This window comes from Oryzias latipes, chromosome 5, assembly GCF_002234675.1.
Source record: "Oryzias latipes chromosome 5, ASM223467v1".
Lineage (NCBI taxonomy): Eukaryota > Metazoa > Chordata > Actinopteri > Beloniformes > Adrianichthyidae > Oryzias > Oryzias latipes.
The window spans coordinates 26,637,590-26,662,770 of record NC_019863.2 but is presented as its reverse complement, the minus strand read 5'-3'; the positions used below and the strand labels follow the sequence as shown (position 1 = coordinate 26,662,770).

The following is a 25,181-nucleotide window of genomic DNA, read 5'->3' as shown; positions in this document are numbered from 1 at the left end:
TATTATGAGACAAAAAATTACAAAGACTTACTGAAAATCAGATATTTCTTTGCAATTGTTAACTGAACCATTAAAAAACAAACAAACACATGAATCAGACCAAGACAAAAATAGTTGTAACCCTGTAAGAGATTGCCCAAAATGTGACCAAATGTACACGTTAAGCCAAAGAGTTTGTCTAATTGGACATCAGAAACTCATATTTAGTCAGTCTGGATGTTAAAGGTGTGGCAACAGCCACAACAGACATGGTGTCTACCACTCTGTACATGGACCACAGAAAGAGAAGGGGAGAGCTGTCTGAGGGATGAAGGAATTAAAAAGAAATATGTTAAAGGTAAATGCTATTGGACCATCTCCAAGCAGCTTGATGTTCCTGTGAGCAAAGCTGCACATGTTCAGACGGTTAAGGTCAACAACCTTAACCTGTGGTCACAAGAGAAAAAGCGATCAGAAATTGAAAAGAAATATGTTACGATTTGTAGCCAAAGCGCCAAAAACAACTTCCAAAACCAATGAAGTTGAACTTAAAGGTCAGCGCACACCACTATTAAAAGCAGTTCATAAAAAACAGATGGGAATTAGCCACAATGCATATTAACAAGCCACAAAGCATATGGGAAAATGTCCTGTGGACAGATGAGACAAGAACAGAAGTTTTCTGGCAAGGCCCATTAGCTTTACGTTTATGGGAGCAAGGTGCGACAAAAAAAAAAAAAAAAGACAAAACAGTCTGCCCTTTTGTGTCTATTTCTTTTTCTGTTTGTTAAAGATGCTTAATTTTGGGATTTCCAGTAAATTTTGACTTTTCAGAGCCAAATTATTTGAATAAGAACATTAAATTTTACTTAGACAATGACACTGTTAGTTAGTCCCCAAAATGATGTGTAAAACTGTATATGATGTGTAACACAGCATAGATACCTGTCTGTACATTGACATGCACGAGTTTCATAAAATATGTTGTATTTGTTTATGTGTAACAGCGAAAATTTGATTTCCTGCAGAACTGAGATCTACGGGAACCGCTCATCAGTTTGCCTACTTGATCAACACATCCGACTTCCGGATCCTGCGTATGGATGAGGACCATGACCACATGTATGTTGGCAGCAAGGACCACATCCTGTCCCTGGACCTTCATGATGTCAACAGGAACCCACGTATTGTAAGACCTTTCATCAAAAACTTTTTTTCTCTAAAATGGGGTTTTACATTAGAAGTGATGAAGGCACTCATAGATATTATCAGAGATCAATTTTCTTCCTCAACATCCCTTTTGGGGTCTTGAATAACAATTATCATTTTGTTTTTCATCCTGATTTATGTTGTTGGTTTATAAACTCTCTATAACTGTAGAAATGTGACCACTTTACCAAAACTATGAAAAAATGCAGATGGTGTTAAGCAGCCTGGACTCTACATTGTCTTTCTTCTGACACAGATCCATTGGCCTGTGTCTGAACGAAGGAGGATGGAATGTCTCGTGAGTGGAAAAGATGCCTTTGTAAGTATGACTGGGCTTATACTTGCTGCAGAGCTCATTGTTTTGTTAGTAATTCCTGTTATTTGGCAATGACCTCTAGCAGTCACCTGTGTGACTCTGACTGCTCATCTTTTATGCTTTCAGGACGAATGTGCAAACTTCATTCGTCTCATTGAACCGTGGAATCGAACCCATCTGTACGTCTGTGGAACAGGCGCTTACAATCCAGTGTGTACCTTTGCCAACCGTGGACACAAAACCCAGGTAAGAGAGTCTAAAGCAAACAATGAGGAGCTCTTTCCAACCCACATCCTTGGCACTGGCTTTTCTATCCTTTTCCTTTTGCCTCTCCAAATGTTTGCCTCCATCCACCGCATATTTTCCCTTTTATGATGACTTTTCTCCATCATTAGTGCTTGTGGCACCACACTACACCACCTGTTGTCCCCTGTGAGCACTTACTACTTACTCTGTTTAGTCTCAACATTTAATGGGACCTCTTGAATTTCCTAAACCAAGGCCTTTTAACACCTCAATGTTATTTTAATATCACACATGTTCCCTAATGATGATCAGGAGACTTGTATAAAAAAAGTAATGTATAAAAAGTTTAAATCTCTCTTCTTACCCCTCCCTCCCGGCCCCCCATGGTTAAAGAGCTTGCAAAGGCAACTCACATGAGCCCCTCACTAATGATGGCCTTCCATTCCCTTCACTACCCAACCAACCCTTCATGCATCCATCCAGGCCACCCGCCGAACGACGCCTCATGAGAGCTTGGGTAATTGGAAGTGGGAGCTCCCATTATAGGGTGCAAGTGGAATGTTCCAGCTCCAGTGCAATAATGAGGGGCCTCTTATTTGTTCTATAACGCAGAGCCCACAGGTCAGAGTCATACCCCCAGCAGCAACTTTCCAGGTCTGGAGAAGATACTGGAGTACTGCTGTTCACCAACAGTCACCTCAAATTAACTGCACTTTTTGATTGGTATAGAGTTCTATAAACACTTCAGCACTTTCCCAGATTTTGTAATATTAGTCATGAAATGATTTAAATTACTAAACAATTTAAAGCAATACAAAGACAATTTGAGTAAAAAGCATTTTAAATGCTGAGTGCTTTTATTCTGGTGGGGGGAAAAAAACAACTGTGAAGGACAAGGACACTTTAAAATCATTGTTTAGCTTTTTTATTGTGTCTGGATTACCTCCAGTTGTGAAATCAATTGGTCTTCAGTTTAATGTAATAGACTCATGATTGACATCCTCCTGCAGGATCATTTAATTTAGGGAAATGGGACCAACTATGAGCAGAGCTGCAGCGCCCCCCCCCCCCCCCCCCCCCCTATAAAATATTTTTGCTCCACCCCAGGTACCAGCAGTCAGGCAAAATAAACTGATCTTGAAGCTGACAAAAATGCAGGCTCCTTTAGGTCCCCCAAAAAGATGTCCTTGTTGTCGGATCATGAAGACTGGTCTTACTGAACTTAGGTTAATAGTAAAGGGAGATTTTATGACATCTTGGGTCAATTGTCATTGTGTTATTTAGTCCTCTGGGTCAGCTGATTACTCATTGTTCGCTAAAGCTTCTTCAACAGATTTGGCAGTAACCAGGTCTGTGTTGCAAGTACAATAAAACTTTTTGAGAATTATAAATTTAGTCACCATTTCGTGTTTTTCCTTTTACTCTGGTCAGTTTTTTTCACATTTTCTTTACAAACAAAATAAACGTTTTAAACCTCAGTTAGTGTCCATTTTGATAGATTTGATAGATTTAAAACCATCAATATATTTTACAATGTTTTTTAAAGCTATTTTGAATTTTGTTTTTTTTAATTATCGTTTTAGGTTTAGAACGTTTTGGGAATCAAAACAAACCCAATGCATCTCCACAGTCAGGAAGGAAGATTCCTCCTCTGATTAGTTCATCAAGCCTGTATTGTTGTTTCCTGTTTTAGACATCCATGTATCTGCAGATGGCACAGGCCAAAGGAAGGGCTAGCCGTGCAGCTGAGCCCAGTGCTGTGCACGAGACACTCGGACTGAAGGTGCGATGTGGGTTCCGTCTGCACCACAGCCCTCAGTTTCTGCTTGGGCTCCTAATCACCATTTGTCCCAACCATCTTCACTCTCTCCATCAGCCTGTCTTTGCATCTTATTTTAAATTCACTTTTTTCAGTCAAAAAATTCAGACATTTTTTCTTTTTAAGTTCCCTCTGTGTTTTTTTGCTGCTTTATTGTTTGCACATTCTGCTTCAGGTCTGTGCTGGCTGTGTGTTATGTTTTGCGTTAGAGCTGGATTATTGTGTGGAATTGGCTTATTGAGACCCTGAAAATACTAATTTAATCAATCCCTTTATTGCTTGACATGCTTTTTTTTTTAAGCTAACATTTAGCTGCGCCCCATGAATGACAATCCTCCTAATCACTCTCGGATGCTCCTCAGAGAAAGAAAAGAACGACACTATGAAGGGGCTTAAGATAGAACAGACTGTCACACCCTAAGAAGCCTTCACCCCCAATGTCCTGGAGGAATGTGGTTCTGGCTCTCCCACAGAGATGGAACCACCTAGTCAACATCTGCCCTGATTTCTTGACAGGCTGTTAGTGCAGAGCAAACACGAGCCATTTTTAGCAATCTAGCAGTGCAGCAAAGACAATAAGAAAAGCCTTGTCATCACTATAGTGTTTCCTAAAAGGTTTCCTAAAATACTTTTTAGGAAATGGTGGGAAATTATTAAACATTGTCTTAACTTTCGCTCTGGAGGAGTTGAAATAACTCAGCTTTTACCGTATGCCATTGAACAAATATGCTGTGAAAGTTTGTTTCTTGAATTCCTCATTCCCTGGTGCTGATGGGTGCTGGCAAAGACGTCTCCATCGTTGTCTTTGCTGTGAGGAAAAGGCCAGGAGAACATTTCTATGTCTGCTTGAATTTCACAAGCACTGAGCATCAGTCATCCAGCTGCAGGTTTACAACTGTCAGCAGTCAGGCTGCACACACAGGCGACCAACGCTGAAAGATATTTGACTCACAGATGTGGAGCTTACGGCATATTGGTTTTCACAGTAATCTTAAGAAATTTCTCGCTCTCCCTGCATGCATTTTCTCTGTAATTAATCACTTATTCTTGTAATTTCTCATCAGTCCCTTCAACCCTAAAAGATTCCGAGGCGGACTTATGTACTGTCCTTTGCCTACACCGAAGAGGCGCAGTGACGAAATGAAGAAAAGTGAATTTATTTTCATTTCCATATGATTTTTTTCATTTCAGGAAGAAATTTTCCATTTGGAGCCAGGCACAGTGGAATCTGGGAAGGGAAAGTGCTCATACGACCCGAAGCTCAACAGTGTGTCAGCTTTAATCAGTGAGTGTTGTTCTGCCCGGTCACACAGGACCAGCTTCTTGCATCAGTCTCCTGATTTAAAGAATGTGTATCCTTAGTTCAATGCAGCCCCATCCTGTCACCACTTTTGATTGGATGGGAAATACTGATTATTTCTGTTCATCTGTATCCAGAAACTTGCATCATCTCTTCTTTTAATGTTGTTCTGAATTTAAGTACGCTTATTTTCTCATTAAGACTGAGAAATTCCATTTATAATACATCAGTAATTGATTTTTAGACCTTGGTCTGGGTCACCTGACATCTGAGCAGCTGACTTAAGCTTTCTAGATGAGTTGTCTTTACTTTTTTAAGTTAGACTTATGAGCAACAATTGATTGCCTAGAGCCCATCTTCATATCTTCTGATGGTGTAACTGTAGTTCCAGTTTTAAACAACTGGTATTTCTAAAATTACATCAACTTTCATGTAACTATCAGTGGTGGACAAAATACATCCCTGCTTTACTTAAGATAAAGTAGAGATTAAGATTTCTTCGTTTGTCATTCGTGCACAGCATCGAAGATACACCTCCAAACAAAATTGTTTTTCTATGGTCACAAGAAAACAGTATTGTGTAAACATTACAAGTAATAGAAAGACACATAGGCAGGTTAAAACTACTCTGTAAGGCAAATACTAATTAAATAAAAACCATAAACACAAAAAAATACAGTTGTACCAAAAGATTTTGGGCAAAAGTAATTTAAAACCTGAGGTATTTGCAGGACTTCAGATATGGTTTAGTCAAATGTAACTCAAGTACAAAGGAAGAGTTACACTTTAAAGATATGTGTTAAAAATATGAAAAATCTGTCTTAAAAAAAAGTTCAAGTAAAGTGTTCCCTTGTTTACGGTTACTGTTTTATAATAACCCGCGATAGGTGAAATCCACAAAGTAGGATTGCAGATGTTTTAAGTTGTAAAAATCCTCACTACACACTTCATACACTTCTCTCAGACGCACACGGACCTTTTCACACTTTTCTCTTCTGCTTAAACTCCTAAAGTTTAAAGCTTCATGGAAAAATAAGTCTAGTGTTATAGAATGAAACAAAGATCTGTGGTGATCAAAGAATTATGTCAATTTGAAAAACTGAATGCGTTCTGTAAAGGAGATGTGGGACAGAGGACGTTCATTGACAAGATCAACATCCAATCAGGATGCAGAGGACTGTTTGATGTTTAATAAAAGAAAAGAAAAATTCCACCAAAAGATTCTGTAAAATGGTGAGACCACGAAAGGTGATTGATATAGTGAGGGAACAATGTACCTTCAAAATGTATTTTTATTTTAAATAAGTAGGATAAATAACATATGTGTGTATGTTTGGTGTTTATAAGATGTGTACTGCTTAACACAGACAAATACAAAGCAACCAAAAAAGCTTAAAAGGAGAAAGGCTTTGTTATTGCTATATCTTCATCGATGCTGGAAAAAGTGTGTCATATCTAAAATAATTTGTCTCTGAAGTTTGGGTTTCAAAATGTTTGTCCCTTTGGTTTCTTGGTCTTAAAATAATTTCTAAAAGCTGTGACTGCAGAGCAAGTTGGATCATAAATTTCCATTAGAAATATTACTCAAGTTAGGGCTGGGTATCTTTGCATAACTGATTTGACCTCACTCCTCCCCCAAGAGACAAGCAGGTGCCGACCTGCCGGGAGGAAGAGTAGTGAGGGGGAGGGTGGCTTTTTTCATGTCAACCTGTAGTAACATTATGCATTTTTTCACATTTGAATTTGTCACATTTTGGGTTTGTAGTAAAATCTAATTTCAATAAATTACATTGAAGGTAAAATGTTTTCTGATTCGTGGCGCCCCCTGGGGGCCACTTAGTTGCCCGCATTGCCTAATGGACCATGTGGCTTTGCCCCCAGATGTGCAATTCTTGTTTATAGCCTTGTCACTTCTTGTATATATTATTGCAAAACCCGTTTTAGTCTTACTCTAAAATCCCTGCCGCTGGCCCAGCAGTCAGCGGCCTGCATCATCACCAGAACCCCAACCATCCATCATGTCCCTCCAGTTTTCCAGCAGCTCCACTGACTTCCAGTAAAGTTCTGAAATTTCCCAATCTTCCTCCTTCATATCTGTCAGATCTACATCTCCCCTCCCTGCTCTCTCAGATCCTACTCTGTTTTCTCCACTACGGGGAGCAGAGCCCAGGAATTCATTTCACTTTGACCTCAGAAATACTTTGTCCCTCACTCTTTGCAAATCCTAACTGAAGATGGCGTCTGTTTAAACCTGCAGGCAGACCATAGCCATTAGAGCAGTGTCTCATTTGAATCTGTTGGTCATACTTCCTGATGGGAACTTTTCTGAAATTTTCCACGGTAACCAGAAGTGTCAGAGAAATGTCTTTAAATTAGATTTTTTATTATTGTTATTACTATTATTATTATAGCTTTAATTTTGACTGAGCAAAACACCTGGTGTTTGATTTATGTGAATATGGGTACAGTTAAATGGATCTCAACTCAAAATGAGCTTAAAACAGGGCAGTGATTGATACATTTGATTTGCAATTAATAAAGATTGATAAAGATTATTTGGCACGGCATTAAATCTGGGTTAATTTGATTTGCAAAAGCAAATTCAGTTGGTTTTGAAATACACCCTTGTCACACAATAACTATTGATTTAAACCAGAGAAAGATGTAACTTTCATTGATTACATTTCTAATTTTTATTTTTAATATTATAAAATGTTCTTTTATAATGAAAAAAAAATATATAAGGAAAATAAATCTGAATGTCCTGACAATATTTCTTTCTGTAAATACAGCTACAATCAAATTGATTTTTTAATCAATTTTTTTAGCTTAGCAATGGTAAAATATAGATGGTCAACAGTTTCAACTCAGTCCAATAATTTAGTACAATAACTTAATTTCTGTCCACGTACCTCTTGTCATCAGTCCAAACTAACAATGGCTCCACATATAAGGAAAAGAACAAAAAACTAAAACATTTTTTAAGTACATTGCTTTTAAAATGGAAAATATTTACTAAGTGTGTGATATCTGAAACAGTAAAGCTTCTGTCTGTGATCAGTACCTGAATCATGCAGTAACACCACACGGGCAGGGTTCCGAAGGCTTAGAGGGATCACGGACCACAGCTGCATCACAACATTTAGATTACAGCTTACTTTTCCTTTGATTTTCATTGAAATTGAGATGGAACTGAAGCAGCTACTTGGATGAGCAGCAAAATGTCTTCTAGATTACCCTTTAAGGCTCAGGTCGCCTGAAGAACAGAACTCTGTGATTCCTGACTATTGCAATCGCCTATCAAAGTGCCCTTGGGCAAGACGTTGAACCTGTAGTCTCCTCTGATACTGTTAGGTTAGCCAACTTAGCCGCACCCTCATGTGTGTGTGAATGTGTTTGTGTGCCAAAGGAGTTAGTGCTGTTTACAAAATCTGAAGAAAATATTCATCATTTTAACGGCTAAAAGAAACTCCAGCTGTTAAAAGCTTCACTCAGGACTCCATTGGAATTTGAAACACATTTAGTTGGATTGGGATTTACACTTAGAGGTAAAATCTTCAAGTTTTGGGATTTTGTTTGTGGAGATTCTCAAATGCATGTTCAAAGGTTTGTAAATGTGTAACACACATTTTTAATCTTCTAATAGTCAAAAATGTGCATCAAAGAATTTACAAAACAATAATTTGCCTAATTCATACTGTGCAGTACAATTTTGAGAGGATTTTCTGGTCTCCTGAAGGTTCAGAGTTACAAAAGTCTAGATTTTCTTACTTTTTCCCAAAAGACACATCAACTGTCATCATTTAGCATGAATTTATATGACATGCAGCATTAAAATGACAAATCTGTCCATCAGGAATTCTGTATTGCCTGCAGCCTTGTGCCATAATTAAACAGCTCTGCAGACAATTAAAAATAGGGGAAAAAATTCCAAAACAGCAACAACAAAAATACAGAGAATTTTTTTTACTGGATTTACAGCACAAGACTGAGTGGAAAGTAGCTATGGCACCTCTTCCAGTCAGATTATCTGGTACTCAAGTTGATCAGTTTATAAATGTATACTTTTTCTGCTTGTATGTCATAGTTTTTATTGTTAAAAGAATTTTAAGAGTGTTTTAAGGCCTCTTTAGATCTTCCTTATAAAAAACCACCTAGATACAATAAACATCCATATCTCTTAATCAGGGGGAATAAAAACATATAGTAAATTATATTTTAAAACTTTGCTACTTTTGTACCTGATTATTAGAGAGATGTCGTAAAATAATTGCAAAATGTAATTAAAAGCTTAATTGTAAAGAGAAATTTTGTTTAGTTGTTAAATACGATTTATATCTTCCCAAAAATATAATAATAAAAAAAAGCTGTGTTAATTAATTTACTACTGATGTTCCTGATGTGCAGACCTCTAGAAAAGTATCTGTAATGAAAGCTTGAAACGTAAAGCGCTGATCATCAAATAAAACAAATATCCAATGACTGATCAGCATAAAATATCTAATTACGGTTGAGTCTCAAGCGGTCTGGCCTGATTTTCGATCATCACTCAACATCCTGAGTGTTTCTTTAATAAAATTGTCTCCACATGGACTGCAGAAAAATCAAATAGTTTGATCATTACTTTAATCAAAGCCTTAAAGGCGTCCATTGGGTCAAATCCGCATACTATACTCACTGTTTTATTTGCCTCATTCTGGATACATACACCCTCTCTTGAAGCTGCTGTCTTGTGGTTTTGTCAAAGATTTTTTCAGTCACTCCTACAATGAATCTGCTCTGTACTGGATGAGACAGCAGCTGTAAATCACCATCAGTTCCTCCCCACCTAACGGCTGTGCCAGCTGACCGCTTTGAAGCCAGGACTGCCATGCAGGATGGATTTACCTCCCCGTTCAATCAATCTGCATCTCACAGAGAGAGCTGCTGTTCCTGTTAATAAGGATTAAGAACCTGAACAACACAGATTTAACATTGACCACCAACTGCTCAGCTCCCCGCCACATTGAACATCCAATCATCTGAGACCAATGTAATTGTGTGCCATTAATCTCCACTTTGCTCCGCCGGCAAAATTGACATTTAGCAAAATGGCAGCAAACTGGTTTCTGTTGTTTCTACAATCTCCATGCTCAGAATCGTACTAACAGCTAAAAAGCCCCCACTGAAGCTCCAAGTCTTCATAAAGTACAGACAAGGCTTTTTGAAAGATGTCAGGTGCTGATATGAATTTAAATTTGGAATTGGTTTATTTTAAGCAATCTAAACAAAAATAGAAGTAGAAGACAAAACACATAAAAATATATATCTGTACATAGGTATATGTATCAAACTTAGCATAATTAGTCATAAACATATTGGGACAAATATAAACATACGCATACATTTACACATACATATAAATAATTCAACTGTAATGACTCGCGATCATTAAATAAACATATCACTTATAAATACAGTACATGACACATTTTAACCATTAAATATTAAGTTTGCCGAAACGAGTTCTAAATGTTGTTTTTGAAAGTAAAAAAAACAGTAAATATGCCTTTTTTTTTGTTTTGAATTTTTAAAGTTATTAAAAAACAAATTTTCCACCACGAAATCATTTAAAAACAAATCAAGAGATGTAAATTGTTAATTACTAATACAACATGAATTATATAATATCTTTAGCTCTCATGGAAAACATCACGCTTTCGCTAAAATAATGTCTATTTCTAACACTTTCATGCGCTAAAGTGCTGTATTTGGATTTCTATGAACATTCATCTTTTTTTTTCATCTTCTTCCGTTTTGTCCCTTTCGGGGTCACGGGGCTGCCGGAGCCTATCCCGGCCACTTGTGGGCGAAGGCAGGCGACACCCTGGACAGTTCGCCAATTACTGTCCTTTTGATTAATATAAGAAACTTAACTCATCATTATTATTATTATTATTATTATTATATAAGAAACTTAACTCACATTTTATCATAAAAGGTGAAAAATAAAAAGCATGTATGTGAGATGCAGGCAGAAATATTGAACATTGATCATTATTTCTGCCTGCATCTCACATGCATCCTTTCAATTTTTCACCTTTTATGATAACATGTGAGTTAAGTTTCTTATATTAATCAAAAGGACAGTAATTTCCATCTATATTGGGTTTTTGGAAACACAAATCTCAGTGTTTTCTCTGTTTAATCACCATCAGGTAAAACAGCTAAAGTATACAACTTCTTAGTCTACCTGCTTTCAGTGCTAGAAAAAGGTTAGTATTTTCATAAAATTTTTTAGTCTTTTTTTTTTTTATTAAAAAAAAAAAGTTTCCATAAATAAAACTAAATAATCACACGATGAGTTCTATATGGGAATTTCCTTTTGACACGTGGCTCATGTTTTCTTTCAAGGAGCTCGCTTGAGTAATTTTGGGGAATGTTCTGTTTTTTTCAGATGGTGAACTGTATGCTGGCGTCTATGTTGACTTCATGGGAACGGATTCCGCCATTTTCCGTACTTTGGGGACAAAGACCGCCATGCGAACGGATCAGTACAACTCCAGATGGTTAAATGGTAACCATTTTGTTGCAATGAATTCTTGCGTGTTTGAAAAGAAGGATTCAATTATAAACTCTTTTTTTTTTTTTCCCTTGCAGACCCCACGTTCATCCATGTTCACCTCATTCCAGATAGCGCAGAGAAAAACGATGACAAGCTTTATTTTTTCTTCCGAGAGAAGTCCTCAGACATGGGCCAGAGTCCCGTCACTCAGTCTCGTATTGGACGCATCTGTCTGGTGAGTGCAGGCCTATAACGAGGTTTGTTTTATCCTAAGGAAAACCTGCAGCATCCAAAGGAAAAGTCCTGAGGCGAGCCGCTGACAGTATTTTGGAGCTTGTGGCCAACACCAACATGCTGGAATCCACATGTGTCTTCAACCTTTCTGTCCTCAATGCCGTCCTCTGTCTGTGAGACTGCCCTCTGACCTCTGAACTGCTGATCTCCTGGCCTCTTCTTCCTGTTAGTCCTAAAATGCTACACATATTTAGGATGTTTAAAAGCAAAACCTTTATTTAAAACGCTCTTCATTTAATGAAGACTTAACAAGGTGGTCTTCGTTTTTCTTTTTTTTTATGAGATATCGGAGGTAAATGAACAGAAAATGACTCCAGAAGCGTTATCCATCTTGTGTTTCCTAACAGCAGCGATGTGCGAGTGAGAAAAATGTGTGTGCTTGTCGTCTCAGCTGTTTGGTCTTGTATTTATCTGAAGGGGTCAGGCGCTGACCCAGCACACAAACACTCATCCTCCTCCCTGCGGGCTCACTCCACTCATTTTTCCTTTGCTCCACATCTGGATACTCCAAACGCTGTCTGTCCTTTCCTCACCACTGAAAAGACACTGGAACCAAATGATGAAAACATCTCAGCTCAGGCCTCATGAACAATCTAAAGCTTGTGACAAGCTTATAAAAAGCTCAAATTAAAACTAAAAATAGAGGATTTTCTGAAAAGACTAATTCAAAGTCACATGCTACTTTTTTGACTTCATTTTATGACAAATAAAACAGTTTGAAAAGAAGGAATCAGGCTTGTGAGCATATGCCTCCCTCTGCAGATTTCTGGCTTTGCAAAAAACCAATTTGCACTCTGCAGCGCATGAGTGCCCATGTTAGCGGCTCCACTTTCTTTTTTTTCTTTTTTCTTTTTACATGGGTGAAATAGGGAGGCTGGAACTGATGGAAAAACTGTGTTTCCCTCTCTAAAATAGAACGACGATGGAGGTCACTGCTGTCTGGTCAACAAGTGGAGCACCTTCCTGAAGGCCCGGCTCATCTGCTCTGTGCCTGGAGCTGACGGCACGGAAACGCACTTTGATGAGCTCCGTGAGTAGAAAAGCCCTCTCTGAACTGCTGCTGTGACTGATTTCCATCTTTAGATATGTTTTCTATAATTACGCTCTTAGTAAATTCAAAGATGTCTGTTTCAATGAAAATGCAGTTATGTCTAAAAAGACTCATTCTACGAGGGAAACAGTAAAAATCCCCTTTCACTGCAACTGCTACAACCAAATGTGTGTAAACACCTGTGTAAGGTCATGACAGGATGAGCCCCAACTTTAGTCAAGACACACCAAAGCCTTTTTTTTTTCATCCATTTAAATTTAAAGGTGTGTTCACCAGTGTGCTAAGCTTTTCCTGCTGCATCCTTTTGGATTTTCTCATAGATCTAAGTGCAACAACATTTGAGTAAAAGGCTAAACATTAAAAGTAAGGTTTCTCTCTTATATAATTTGATATATGATATAAATCTCGATACATGAATCAATATATAAAAGAATTAACTAACTTTATGACTATACAATATGTTCCAATTCTGTTATCTAATAGGATACAATCTAGACAGTTATTATTAATTTGGCATTTAAAACTATAAGTGAAAATGCCTTTTAACAGAGAAACTCTTTTTCTTTCTTAGTGGCACTTTTTATTCTAAGAAACAAAAGCAAAATGTATTTAATATTACAGCTTCAAACAGAAAAACCTGCCATTTTGAGTCTTTTAGACTGTTCTGTTCTTTGTGGTTGAATAAAAGTTGGTCACTTTATTTTAGTCAGAAAACAACACACATTCCTTGCCATGGTTCGCCTTCAGCCGAATGTAATTGACCTGTCTTGGTAGAAGCAAGCTTGTGATTGGACGTCTTTTTGTTTGCATCACATGTACATAAAAACGCAAAAACAGTTAAGAAAAAACAGGAAGAGAAACTGACAGCGTTTGCTAGAAACCGCTTATTTCTTATTTCATTTTTATTCCTTTTAACCAACATAATCTTGTTTATAGCCATGGTTTTCAACCAATTCTGCTGTTACGCTGAGCTTGATCGATTTTTTTGTGTGGGTGTGGTTAACAAGGAAGTCCCGTGCAGGCTGCATAATGACCACAAGACACTATGAAGAGTTCTGTTTCTGAGAGAAAAGATCTATTTAGGAAAACATGCACACAAAAGACACACAAAAATACAGAAAACTGGATTTGTTATGTGCCTGCAGTTATTATCATGAAAAGCTCCAGGACACGTCATTGTTTTGCCTTCAGTCGTGCATTTCAGCGACTGTGTGAGTGAGTGTGCACTTGTGTCTTTCATGCAAATTTGTGCGTTGCAGCAGCTGTGCGTCATTATAAAGGATCATGTGTTGCAGACACCCGTAAAGCGAACCCGTGACGGTGCTCTGGTTTGTTGCAGCTGTGGGAGATGGCAGAGAGTAAAGACAGCGCGCCTGATCCTGAGGGCTGAATTAGAGGTAGCAGACGGTTCCCCTAGGAAGACGCACACATGTGAACAGAACAAGAACCCAGCACTTCAGACCCAGAGACAGTTCTCATGCATACCATGTGCATGACAGCCATAAAGCGAATTTCTCATGCTAGTCCCCATTGGACTGTGAACGCAGACTTTATTGTTTTGTCACTTCGTTCTCTGAACCTGATCTTTTTATATTTTTTAAACTTTTGGGCCTTTATCCCACAAAAAGTTAGTTACTTAGTTCAGATGAAATCAGACGACATATAAAATGACCCACAAAATTCCAAAGTTGGGGTTACACGTTGGCTTGGAGAAATGTGATCAAACAAGAATTCACAACTTTGCTCATCATTTCACATTAATATCGTTGCACAGAAAAAAATGACTTTTATTTACAATCACAAATACCAGTGTGCAACAAAAGAAACTTTACAAAATGTGCTACAGTCCCATAATTTATACAAATACTTCGCTTTCCCAATCAAGGTAATAGCAATTGTGAGTTTGTGCATCTCCCTGTGTCCAAAGTTTGCAGTTTAAAAAAAAAAATAAAAAATTTGGGTTGGCCGGGGTCCAGAGCTACAGGGGCGACAATCGATCGAAAGATTGCAGGTTTGGTTCCTGCCCTGCCACCCATGTGTCAAAGTGTCGTTGGGCATTACTCCTGGTGGTTTTAGGTTGGTACCAGTGTTAGCCAGCAGTGCGTTCAAGTATATACCAATTTTTATCATGAAGAATTGCAGAATTTGTGCTGAGGGGTCTTTTTCATATTCGTTCTTTTCTTATAAGTGAGTACATTTTACTGAAAGCTCTAAAATAATTGTGATTTTTTTCATTCTAAAGTTGGGCATAAACCAGCCATTTAGATAATGAAAAGTTTCCAAGTGGATTTTTATTTCTCAAGCTGTTTCCTAATAGGAGGAGTTTTTTTTTCCACACCCAATATTTGTTGACGAGTATCAAGTCAACACAATCTTTGACTGTGGGAATTTCCAGTTTTGACCATCACTGACGGTGAGGGGGGATGCGTGGGAGGGCTCAACAGAGCTCAAAACCTAAATTTGCTTTTTTTTGGAACATAGTCCACATGTAAGTTTTTTGCTAAACAGAACCAACTGGGCGTCATCAGAGATTATCTGCACAGTAACATACATTTATGGTTAGATGTTATTTTCACGCTGGTAATACGTTATTTTCATAAGTGTACGTTTTTCATGTGGAGTTCCTCAGGGTTCACTTCTTGGAACTCTGCTGTAAAACGTGTACAGGCTTCCTTTTAGTCCTAACATTTCACATCATAGATATGCAGATGAAACTCTGCTTTAATGAGCTGTGTCACCAAATGACAATGAGAATCTCCTGAAAGCAGTATGAAGTTCCTCAATTTATACAGTGGGAATATTTTTAGGATTTTCAGATGGCTTGTGACTATTTAGTACACTTGTCTCTCTAAAAATCAATTTAAAAAAGAAGTTCCTCATTTTGAAAATAATCATATAGATTTTATTGTATTTTAAACAAGTGCGATGTTAACTTAAAAGATTATTTCTAGAAGAATAAAGAGCAAAAGTTAGGTAAGATATCTTGGTGTCATAAACTTCAAACCTGAGTTTCAATGTCACATCAATCAAAAAGTAAGACTCAGAAGTCTCATGTCCAGAGAAGATTTAAAGAAGCCGGTCCATGCCTTCATCTCCTGAAGGTTAGATTACTGCTGCCGTCTTCTGTCTGCACAAACGACTGTTAGAAAGCTCATTTATTCTTCTGCAAGAGTTTTAACCAGAAGCAGAAGAAGTGGCCGCATTGAATTTCACTGTATATTGCCAAAGGCCACAGCGAACATAGGAGACAGAAGACAAAAAAGGCATCAGCAACAGTGAAAGCCATTCATCTCTTCTTTCAACTTTAATGGAGCTCACTATCTTATACTGGTCTGTCTGATTTTTTTAGTCCTGGTTAGTCACTGTCCTGTTCCAGACAAGGTGGTACGCGCGTCTCAGGACTTGTATTTAGGGCAGGGATTTAACAGCAGAAGGACTGATCACCTGAGCTTGGCACAAACCAAAGAGAAATGATCTAAATCTGGCACTGCCAATGTCAGAGCTTTATAGGACAACTGCGGTGTTTAAGATTTAAAGCCTTTCAGAAGTGGCATAAAATATGAGATACTTAGCTTGTTTCTGTGCTGCAAAGTGAAGGACTGAAAGAAACAGACTCACCTCCCAGAGCGTTTTCCAGTGCAGGGGTTCACATAGTTTTCCTGAGAATTAGGAAGGATGTGGATTATTAAAGACCAACTCCAATGAAATTTGTGTCTTTGGTTTTTAATGTGTTCTTGCATCATTTTCCTGATGATGGACATGTATTAAGAACATTAAGCTCAAATTGTTGTTCTGAGTATTTCTTTATTCAAAGTGTTGCAGTTTAAAAAAGAGCTTATTTGTGATGTAGAAAATATGCTGGGCAAGCTCTTCATTGTGAAGCAATGAACCCACAACTTAAAGGCCAGTTTCCGCTCTGCAGAAACTATGTGCTAGAAAACCACACAGGTTATTGATTTTGGCTATAAATTACATAATCATAATTAGAAAGACCACTGGGAACAATTAAAAATGTCGAAAGAAGATTGGAGTGGGACTTTAAAGGCTCCAAGAACTTCCACTGTTATAATTCCTTTTAGCCAGTTTTGTTCTTTCTTGAGCGTGAAAACTGATCAAACTTAACTGTACAGGGTCTGTACAAGATCTGGACAGACGTCTATATTAATCAGTTTCCCATTTAGCATATTTTGTTGAAAGGGTTTACATGGACCTGAACATGTTGGAATTCAAACTTTAAAAAGGAGCTATGGTCTGTAACCAACTGCTTGATTAGAAATGTGTCCTAATCCTCATCAGAATTTGCATATCCAGTAGTGAGTTGCCTGTTTATCATTTCTTAATCCCCTTCTACAGGTGACGTTTACATCCAGCCCACGCAGGACACCAAAAACCCAGTCATTTACGGTGTCTTTTCTGTCTCTGGGTGAGTTACTTTGGGTGGATTCTGGGCGGGTTCTGTTCCTGTCTACGAGGCCGGAGAACGCTGAATTCATCTGTCGGTATTCCTCAGGTCTGTGTTCAAGGGATCAGCTGTTTGCGTGTACTCTATGGCTGACATTCGCATGGTCTTCAATGGACCCTTTGCTCACAAGGAGGGGCCCAGTTACCAGTGGGTGTCTTATACTGGGAAGATTCCTTACCCCCGACCAGGCACAGTGAGTCCCACGCAGATGACATGACAGCAGCCTCTCTAAGTAAATGGTCAATAAATAATGATGATTCCCCCCAATTTACAGTGCCCTGGAGGTACGTTCACCCCCAACATGAAGTCCACAAAGGATTACCCAGATGAAGTCATTAACTTCATGAGGAATCATCCCGCCATGAACAATGCTGTGTACCCAGTACACAAGCGCCCACTAGTGGTCCGTACCAAAGTGGACTATGAGTTCACCACCATTGCAGTGGACCAGGTGGCGGCTGCCGATGGCAACTATGAGGTGCTCTTCTTAGGAACCGGTGAGGGATTTTGTTGACTTCATTTGATGGGAATGATAAATTCTGACATCAAGAATAATACTAAAATTATCCAGTCTTGTTTGGGGTTTTATTTTATCCAGAAAAGTGAAGTCAGAGTGAACCCATGAACTCTTTGATCAGCCAGCCTGCTGAGTAACTTGTCTCTGCAGCAATCGTTTGTCACGAGCAGAAAAGCATTCTTCCCTTTCATGCTTGAGTGGAAATTTACCCAGTCAAAGGGTTCATGGCTTGCTGTGTTCACACGAGGAGATTTGTACCTGAATGGAAGAGTTAAATCAGCAGCAGGGGGGCAGGAGGGTTAAAATTAGATTATCCATCACCTTAATCTTGCCGTAATAGTGTACAAGAGATTATCTGTTTGCCTGCATGCTTTAAACTGGTAATGAGGCCTCTGTTAGACTGGAGTATAGCCCCACATGTTGCACATGACGCAGTCGCCTTTGTTTGCACATTTGGCGTCTTCTGTGGAGGAATGTTTGTCTTTTTATCTGCTGTCACAGGCAGCCATTCAGCCCATGAAGGTGGTATAATAAACCTCATCTGTCCTGCTAAGAAGAATTCGTTACAGTGGAGGCCATATTATCTCATAATGTCCAAAAAACAAGCAGAAAAGCTTTATCTAAAGACTTGTGTCTGGATAAAAAGGGGGCTTGTTGATAAGTAGAAGGGTAATGGGTTTGTGTTGTGGTTTGCAGACAAGGGAACAGTTCAGAAACTGATTGTGCTGCCCAAAGATGACCTGCAGACGGAGGAACTGGTTCTGGAGGAGGTGGAGGTTTTCAAGGTTGGCCTGTGTTCCTCTTCCTGTCATAAATATTATTTTTTTTGTTTGTTTGTTCGTCCTTTTAAAAATCCTTTTTGTCTTCATCAAGGTCCCGACTCCAATAACGACAATGAAGATTTCATCCAAAAGGGTAAGCTTATCCCCACATGAGTTTTTCTTAACTCACGCAAGCCGGAGAAAAGCTTCCCTCAGAGAATCCAGCAGGATGCTCACGCACAGCTGTCAGCCATAATTCACTGGAAAGCCTAAAAGACGACGAAGAAAGAAACATGCAAGGGGCTTCAAAGGATCTGTGTTCTTTTTCAAAGCAATTAAATTACGTGGCCGTTTATACATGTCATGACATCAGTCCGCAGACAGGGTTTGGGATTACAAACAGCCTGTGACATAGATGAATTTCAAGCAGCTGATCATAAAATTATGAGAGATGAGTCCAGATTTGTTCCAGTTATTCAGACTGCTGGCTACTGCTGCTCTTTTTCTGAGCAAATCAGGAATTTGAGTTTTATTCTAAGCTGTCTGTGATCTCAAAGGCAGAGCAAAAATGATTCAGAAAGACTGTAATCTAAACCAAACTTGTTTAAGGTGTTACAGAAAAACGAGTCTACATATGGATTTGTAAGTTGGGTATGTAAGTTTGCTCTCCGTTTGTTTTCCCTCAACAGCAACAGTTGTATGTGTCGTCTGCTGTGGGGCTGACCCAGCTGGCGCTTCATCGCTGTGACATGTACGGCGAAGCCTGCGCCGATTGCTGTCTGGCTCGAGATCCTTATTGCGCCTGGGATGGAAAGTCCTGTTCGCGGTATTCCACCTCTCAAAAGAGGTAAGCGCCAAGAAAAGTGTTGGCATTAAACATGTAAAGTCCTGTTTAAAGTTGTAAAGTTGTAGTTTCTTATTGTACAGAAATATGAAAAAGTATTTTCTTATTTAGTTTGTGTATTTGTTTCCAGCCCTGACACATTTAAGATAATTAATAAATACAACATTACACAAAAAGAGATGATTCATTTCGACTTATTGTCCAAACTTTGCATCCATAAGATTCAAAACAATCAACAAGTCTAGCTCTTAAGCTCAGATAGAAGTCATTTCTGAAAGGGTCCAACAATGTTCTTACATGAATTTCTACGTTGAATTTAAATTTTGCCCATTCAAAATGTCCGCAGCCAAAATCTTTCAAAAATAATCCCAGTGTTTGATATCTAAAATTAATCTGAATAATATACAGGGTCTGATGTTTTGATTGGTGCTTCATGCAGCTGGACTCTGACAGAAACTGCATTTTTTCAGACATTTTGCAAATTGCTCTTTTAAAAAATGCAGAGGCTGTAACTCTTTGACTTTGGTTCTTAATACATTATTTCATGTTTTTGAATTGGTTTCAGTTGCTTTATGGTTTTTTTTTTCTTTGGCAATACTGGTCTGACCCTTTTAGACGCAGTCGGCGGCAGGACGTAAAGTACGGGAACCCAATCCGCCAGTGCAGAGGCTTCAACTCCAACGGTAACTGCATTATACTGTCCATGTCTTCTATTCTGCTCGAGTTCATCAATTTTGATTATTGATTCCTGGGAAAAAAAGGGCTTCAGTTGCTGCCGATGAGATTTGGCTCAGAGAAGCTCATGGAAATAAGAGTTGGTGAATGTGACCATGGGCATCTGTGTCTCTGCCCTGCAGCTAATAAGAACACTCTGGAGATGGTTCAGTATGGGGTAGAGGGAAGCAGCACCTTCCTGGAATGTCAGGCTCGCTCCCCACATGCTGTCATCAAATGGCATCTTCACAGAGACAACAGTGACCGCAGGAAAGAGGTGAGACCCCCCTCAAGTCTTTTTTTTTGACATTCTTATTTGCAAGCACTTTTGTTTTTTGACTTTCTCAATGTCAGTTAGGTGATGCTTTTAAATCTGCAGCAGTGGAGAGGAACTTTTAAAATAAAAAATAAATGACTTGATCTCTTGTGGGCATGATTTGATGGCTAAGGGTCTGAACATTGGGGCTTGAACAAACACACCGATCTCCAACTGTCTTGAAACCCCGGGGAAGGGAACATAAAGGAGAGCAGTGAGGAGCCCACTGCCCTCACATACAACCCCGAGGCACTAATTAAAGTTTTACTAAGAGCCTATGTAAATCTGCTGCCTGTGTTTTATTGAGTATTCTGTTGGATGGTGTGTATTCTCCCAGGCAGAGACCACTTCACAGCTAAAAGTTAGCTAAAAAAAAGGACAAAGCTGCCATCACATCATTACATTTCTGTTTCACAATTTGTTGACCAGTTCAATTTGTCTAGTTTTGTGTCTCCACATCAAAGTAAAGCCAGTGAGATGTCTGTCACACCCACAGTGTTTCAATAATAACAAGAAATGACACATTTATTGTTATTATTGTTTGAAATGAACAAATGTGGGATAAAAATAGGAACAGCAATGAACAAAAACTGTGGATGGTCTTTTTTAGAGTTGGTTTTTTTTTTGCAGTGAAGCAGGAATCACATCATCAAATGACATTAATAAATCAAGTTTGAATAGGAAAGCAGGAACATTTCTATGCAATAAAACATGACTTTATCCCATAGAAATGTATTCAAAATAAAGGATTTTTATCATAAATTATAAAGAAACATATTTCTGAGTCATGCTTGTTTTTTAGTGTCAGTAAATAAGCAACAGGTCTCTGCTGACCCTGTAAGTCTATATCTGTGATCTAAAACAACCTGACTTTGAATTTATTCTTTCAATAAGATTGACATTTTCCAACATTTGATCTGGTTGAAAGCCTTCCCTGCTCTCAGTGCAGGGAATGCTTTATAGCCAATAGCCAATTCTTCAATATGGAATACCTTTTCTTATAAAATTGTGTGCTGGGCTGCAATAGGAGAGATATAACACCTTATAAATCTCCTTCTATGATGAGATTTTTTTTTATTACATGTAAAGTCAGGACCATCAATATATTTGGACAGAGACACATTCTTTCTAATTTTGGTTCTGTACATTACCACAGTGAATTTTAAATAAAACAACTCAGATGCCATTGAAGTGCAGACTTTCAGCTTTTATTCCATGGGTTGAACAAAAAGATTGCATATAAATGTGAAAAACGAAAGCATTTTTTAAACACTGGTTTCTGGAATATGTTTAGAGTATGGGTGAGAGAGTCTAAATATTTTTATTGTAATGAAAGCATAAGCCTTGTTTTGTTCAATTGAACAAAACACTTTAGTGTGAAAACTTTAATGATCACACAGACTTTTCTAAACTGGAATTTTCTGAAATGACTCCTTCTTGCTCATGAGCAGATTTTGTCTTTGCAGATGCGCTCTGATAGTCGGGTTCTGAAGACGGAACAGGGGCTGCTCTTGCGCTCTCTGCAGCTTTCGGACTCCGGCTTGTACCAATGCACTGCCACAGAGAAGAACTTTAAACACACGCTAGTCAAGCTGCAGCTGGTGGTGCTGTCGAATCGGGCCATCAACAACGCTCTGGTAGATGGCGGTGGGGGGCTAGCGTCTCTGCACGCCAATGCAGGCCAGTACAAGGACTTGCTGACCATTTTGAGCCAGCCAGAAATGAGCCTGATCAATCAGTACTGTCAGGACTACTGGCAGTTTGGAGACCCTCTGCTGGGCACCCTCAAGCCTAAAGACCTGAGGGAGCTGAAAGAGCAGAAGAAGCCTCGCAATCGCCGGCATCATGAGAGCGGCAGGGAGGGAAAGGAGCACCAGGAAGCAGAGACATGAAGGGGGTGCTTTGTCAGATGCACCTTCAAACAACCCTGTTGTTTGAACCACCACCTTCACCTCAACCCTGTGGGAAACAGAAGAGACTCAATAAGTGTAGCAACATCAAAAATATGTGAAAAAATCCACAAAAGGGAAACTGAGAGAAGACTTACAAAAAAAAACACACATGCACCCCTTCCAACAGTAAGATATATGATACACAGTATTTATTGTAGGTTGTATATAGTATTATTCTGTGGATATCTTTGTATTTTTGTGTATAGGTACCTTTTGGGGCAAATATTGTTCAATTTGTTGCTGCTGTTGAAAAAGTCAGCATCATGTAAGCCTGACAGCTGTCAGGAGCTTTTAGAGGCTGCAAGCAGATTCTTGTGGGAGAGAAACGAGCTTTTCTTAAGTGGAGAGGGTGACTTTGTTTTTAATTACCAGACATAACTGCAATGGCGCAGTTTCTTTTCAGTTAAACAGACTTCACACTACAACAAAAACCCCATTAGCAACCAGCAACGGTGAGGTTCACGTTTGCCTGAAAGGGGAGGAATGCCAATTCCTCTAACTTTTAATGATCTGAAGCTCCTTTTGACAAAGATAATAAGGTCATCAGAACTTTACTCACTTATTTTAGGTTGTGCATCTTTTTTTAGTTACTTTTTATCGGGTTGTTGGCAGTGGCCAAATGCAGTAAGAACTCTTGGGTAAGGTACCGCTGACCTCTCTGGAAAATAAAAAGCAGCAACCATTTATTTCCTTGGAATCCAATGTGCTCCAAAAGCCCATGTATAAAACAGAACGCTGCAACAATCCTGTGAAACTAACCCAAATATGGACTATCGGGAAGCTGGCTTTCATTGTGTGCATGAACCTGTGTTTGTACTGTAATTGTGATGAGATTTTTATTTTTGTGGGTGTTGTGTGTGATTACACAGGCTTTGGAAAATTGATCAGACCGATGCTTTAAGTAGGTTTATCAGTTTCCAATTCGTGTCTGAGGTATCACATGATGTTTGGTGGGACAGCATGTGGGGAAAATGATAACAAAAGACAAACTAATTGCATAGCGGACAGCGAGATTTTTACTCTGCCTATTTATAAAATATGATTGCAGTAGATTTGTTGAACTTACATTTTTATGCTGAAAGTTGCCAGAAAGAATTCCTCAAATACTTCAAAAAAGGGTTGTACAAACTTGCTTAGTTTTATTTTGTTGTTTTACATCGGCAACCTTTATAAACAAAAAAATAAGGAAAAAACAAAGTGCACAGAGGTAATGTTATTGTTTGTGTAAATTACTCCATTACTTCCATTTCCATTGTTGTTTATGACTAATAAATTAAAGCTTTATATTTTCTAAGAATGGAATGCTCCCCCCCTTTCATTGTCAATTGCTTGTTGCCAGATGTTTTTCCGTGTTCTGCTTAGAAACCCGTGGATCCGTGGAATAAAGTTGTGCTTGTTGAACAGACATGTATGCACATTTGTGTGAAACAAACACATTCTAGTTTGCGATAAAGACACATGCACGAGATTCAGTCCCTGCTCAGATTTCTGTAACTTCATAAGGTGGGAATGATAACAGAGGTTAATAGCTCACATCAGATTTTTTTTTTATTATTATAAAACAAAATATATACAGTAAAATACATTCCTGGATTTTCATGAGTTTGAAATGGCGGAGGAGCCAAATTTGTTTCATAATGACATGACAGTTCACCAGGGACCACTTCAAGGCACAAAAAAACACCAAACCACTATAAACCAATATTGCTTTTTTTTCAAATAATAAAATATTAAGAATCCAATTCAACACAGATCATTCTAATGAAGATAAACTATTTAAAATGTATGTATTGATCCTTTTCTCTGGTGTAGCATAACCCCTAATGATGAAAAACCTGATCATTTCTGTGGAGAACAGCAAACTACAAAATAAAACAGGGCAGAACCATGCTTAGTGAAAGAGAAGAAAACAACGACCAAGCAAAACACTGGAACATCTGTTTTAGGGAAAAAAGACGGACGTTAGTATCAATGAGAAACAGGACGGAGACAACCAAAGAAACATAAACAATTACCAAAATAAGAGCCTGAGTGTTCTGTTTACAAGAGAAGAAAAAAACAGTGACTCAGCTTCCACTTTACCAAACCTGCGCTCATCTTTGATCCTGAGCCAAACTGAATGAGACTGGGATCTTGAACAAACACTAGAAATGGCCATGAGGCGCCACTTGACTGAGAGCTGTGACACACAGAGACAGAGAGGTTCATCTGTGCTTCTCTGACGGGTTGCATGCATGCTATGTTTTCACTGCAAGTCAGGGATGTCTCCTGAAATAAAACATAAAGCTGCTGATGCAAAACCAGAAAAATCCTGAGACATTAAATTGTCTTAATGTAAGGTCTAAACTCAAGTGGCATGTATTAACTCTTTTTTTATGTCACTTAAATTCCAAACAAACAGGACTATTCAACCCTGCACATTGCAACTTAGACTGTCAATAAAGTGTGACAACATTTTAGATCTGTACAGCAATGGCAACCGCTCTATATAGTGCACTAAGTGGTGAAGGAATTTGGACAAGCTAAGAGACTTCTTGTAATTTCCGGGTTCCCATGTGCAGATTAATAAAGTAGTTTTGAATTGTTTACCTTGAATGAAGGGACCTTTGTGAACTTGCTTCTTCTATTTCTTTAGTGCAACAGGAAACACAGCACAGCCTTCAGAGCTGAGAATCTACTATCATTCCTTCTTTTATTTACAAAAGAATTCACGTACAAGACGACATTTTCTTTGCTATCAATTTTGCCTCAGTGACAATCTCTTCATCTTATATATTTTTTAAACTGCTTACCTGTGATTTGGGAAAACAGTTGGAGAATTTGTGGGAATCAAATGACTGCTTAGCATTTAGAGAAC

The 25,181-nt window shown here is 38.5% G+C and overlaps 1 protein-coding gene across 4 annotated transcripts in view; it reads left to right on the top strand.

The window, feature by feature from the left end:
• LOC101160158 (semaphorin-3F) overlaps nucleotides 1–23,730 on the top strand; it is a 69,242-nt gene extending 45,512 nt beyond the window's left edge. The window contains exons 3-19 of one of the 4 annotated variants that reach the window (XM_023955166.1): nucleotides 1,008–1,168; nucleotides 1,445–1,507; nucleotides 1,631–1,750; nucleotides 3,444–3,533; nucleotides 4,761–4,854; nucleotides 11,306–11,425; nucleotides 11,509–11,648; nucleotides 12,623–12,737; nucleotides 17,112–17,181; nucleotides 17,269–17,413; nucleotides 17,495–17,717; nucleotides 18,434–18,522; nucleotides 18,611–18,652; nucleotides 19,188–19,345; nucleotides 19,958–20,025; nucleotides 20,200–20,333; nucleotides 21,839–23,730. In XM_023955166.1, the coding sequence (XP_023810934.1) occupies nucleotides 1,008–1,168; nucleotides 1,445–1,507; nucleotides 1,631–1,750; nucleotides 3,444–3,533; nucleotides 4,761–4,854; nucleotides 11,306–11,425; nucleotides 11,509–11,648; nucleotides 12,623–12,737; nucleotides 17,112–17,181; nucleotides 17,269–17,413; nucleotides 17,495–17,717; nucleotides 18,434–18,522; nucleotides 18,611–18,652; nucleotides 19,188–19,345; nucleotides 19,958–20,025; nucleotides 20,200–20,333; nucleotides 21,839–22,264 (2,258 nt within the window). In that variant the 3' untranslated portion in view covers nucleotides 22,265–23,730. Of the gene's footprint in view, nucleotides 1–1,007; nucleotides 1,169–1,444; nucleotides 1,508–1,630; nucleotides 1,751–3,443; nucleotides 3,534–4,760; nucleotides 4,855–11,305; nucleotides 11,426–11,508; nucleotides 11,649–12,622; nucleotides 12,738–17,111; nucleotides 17,182–17,268; nucleotides 17,414–17,494; nucleotides 17,718–18,433; nucleotides 18,523–18,610; nucleotides 18,653–19,187; nucleotides 19,346–19,942; nucleotides 20,026–20,199; nucleotides 20,334–21,838 lie in introns of all 4 variants that reach the window. The other 3 variants (XM_023955165.1, XM_023955168.1, XM_023955167.1) reach the window with 3 other exon arrangements.
• Nucleotides 23,731–25,181: the final 1,451 nt, after the last annotated feature.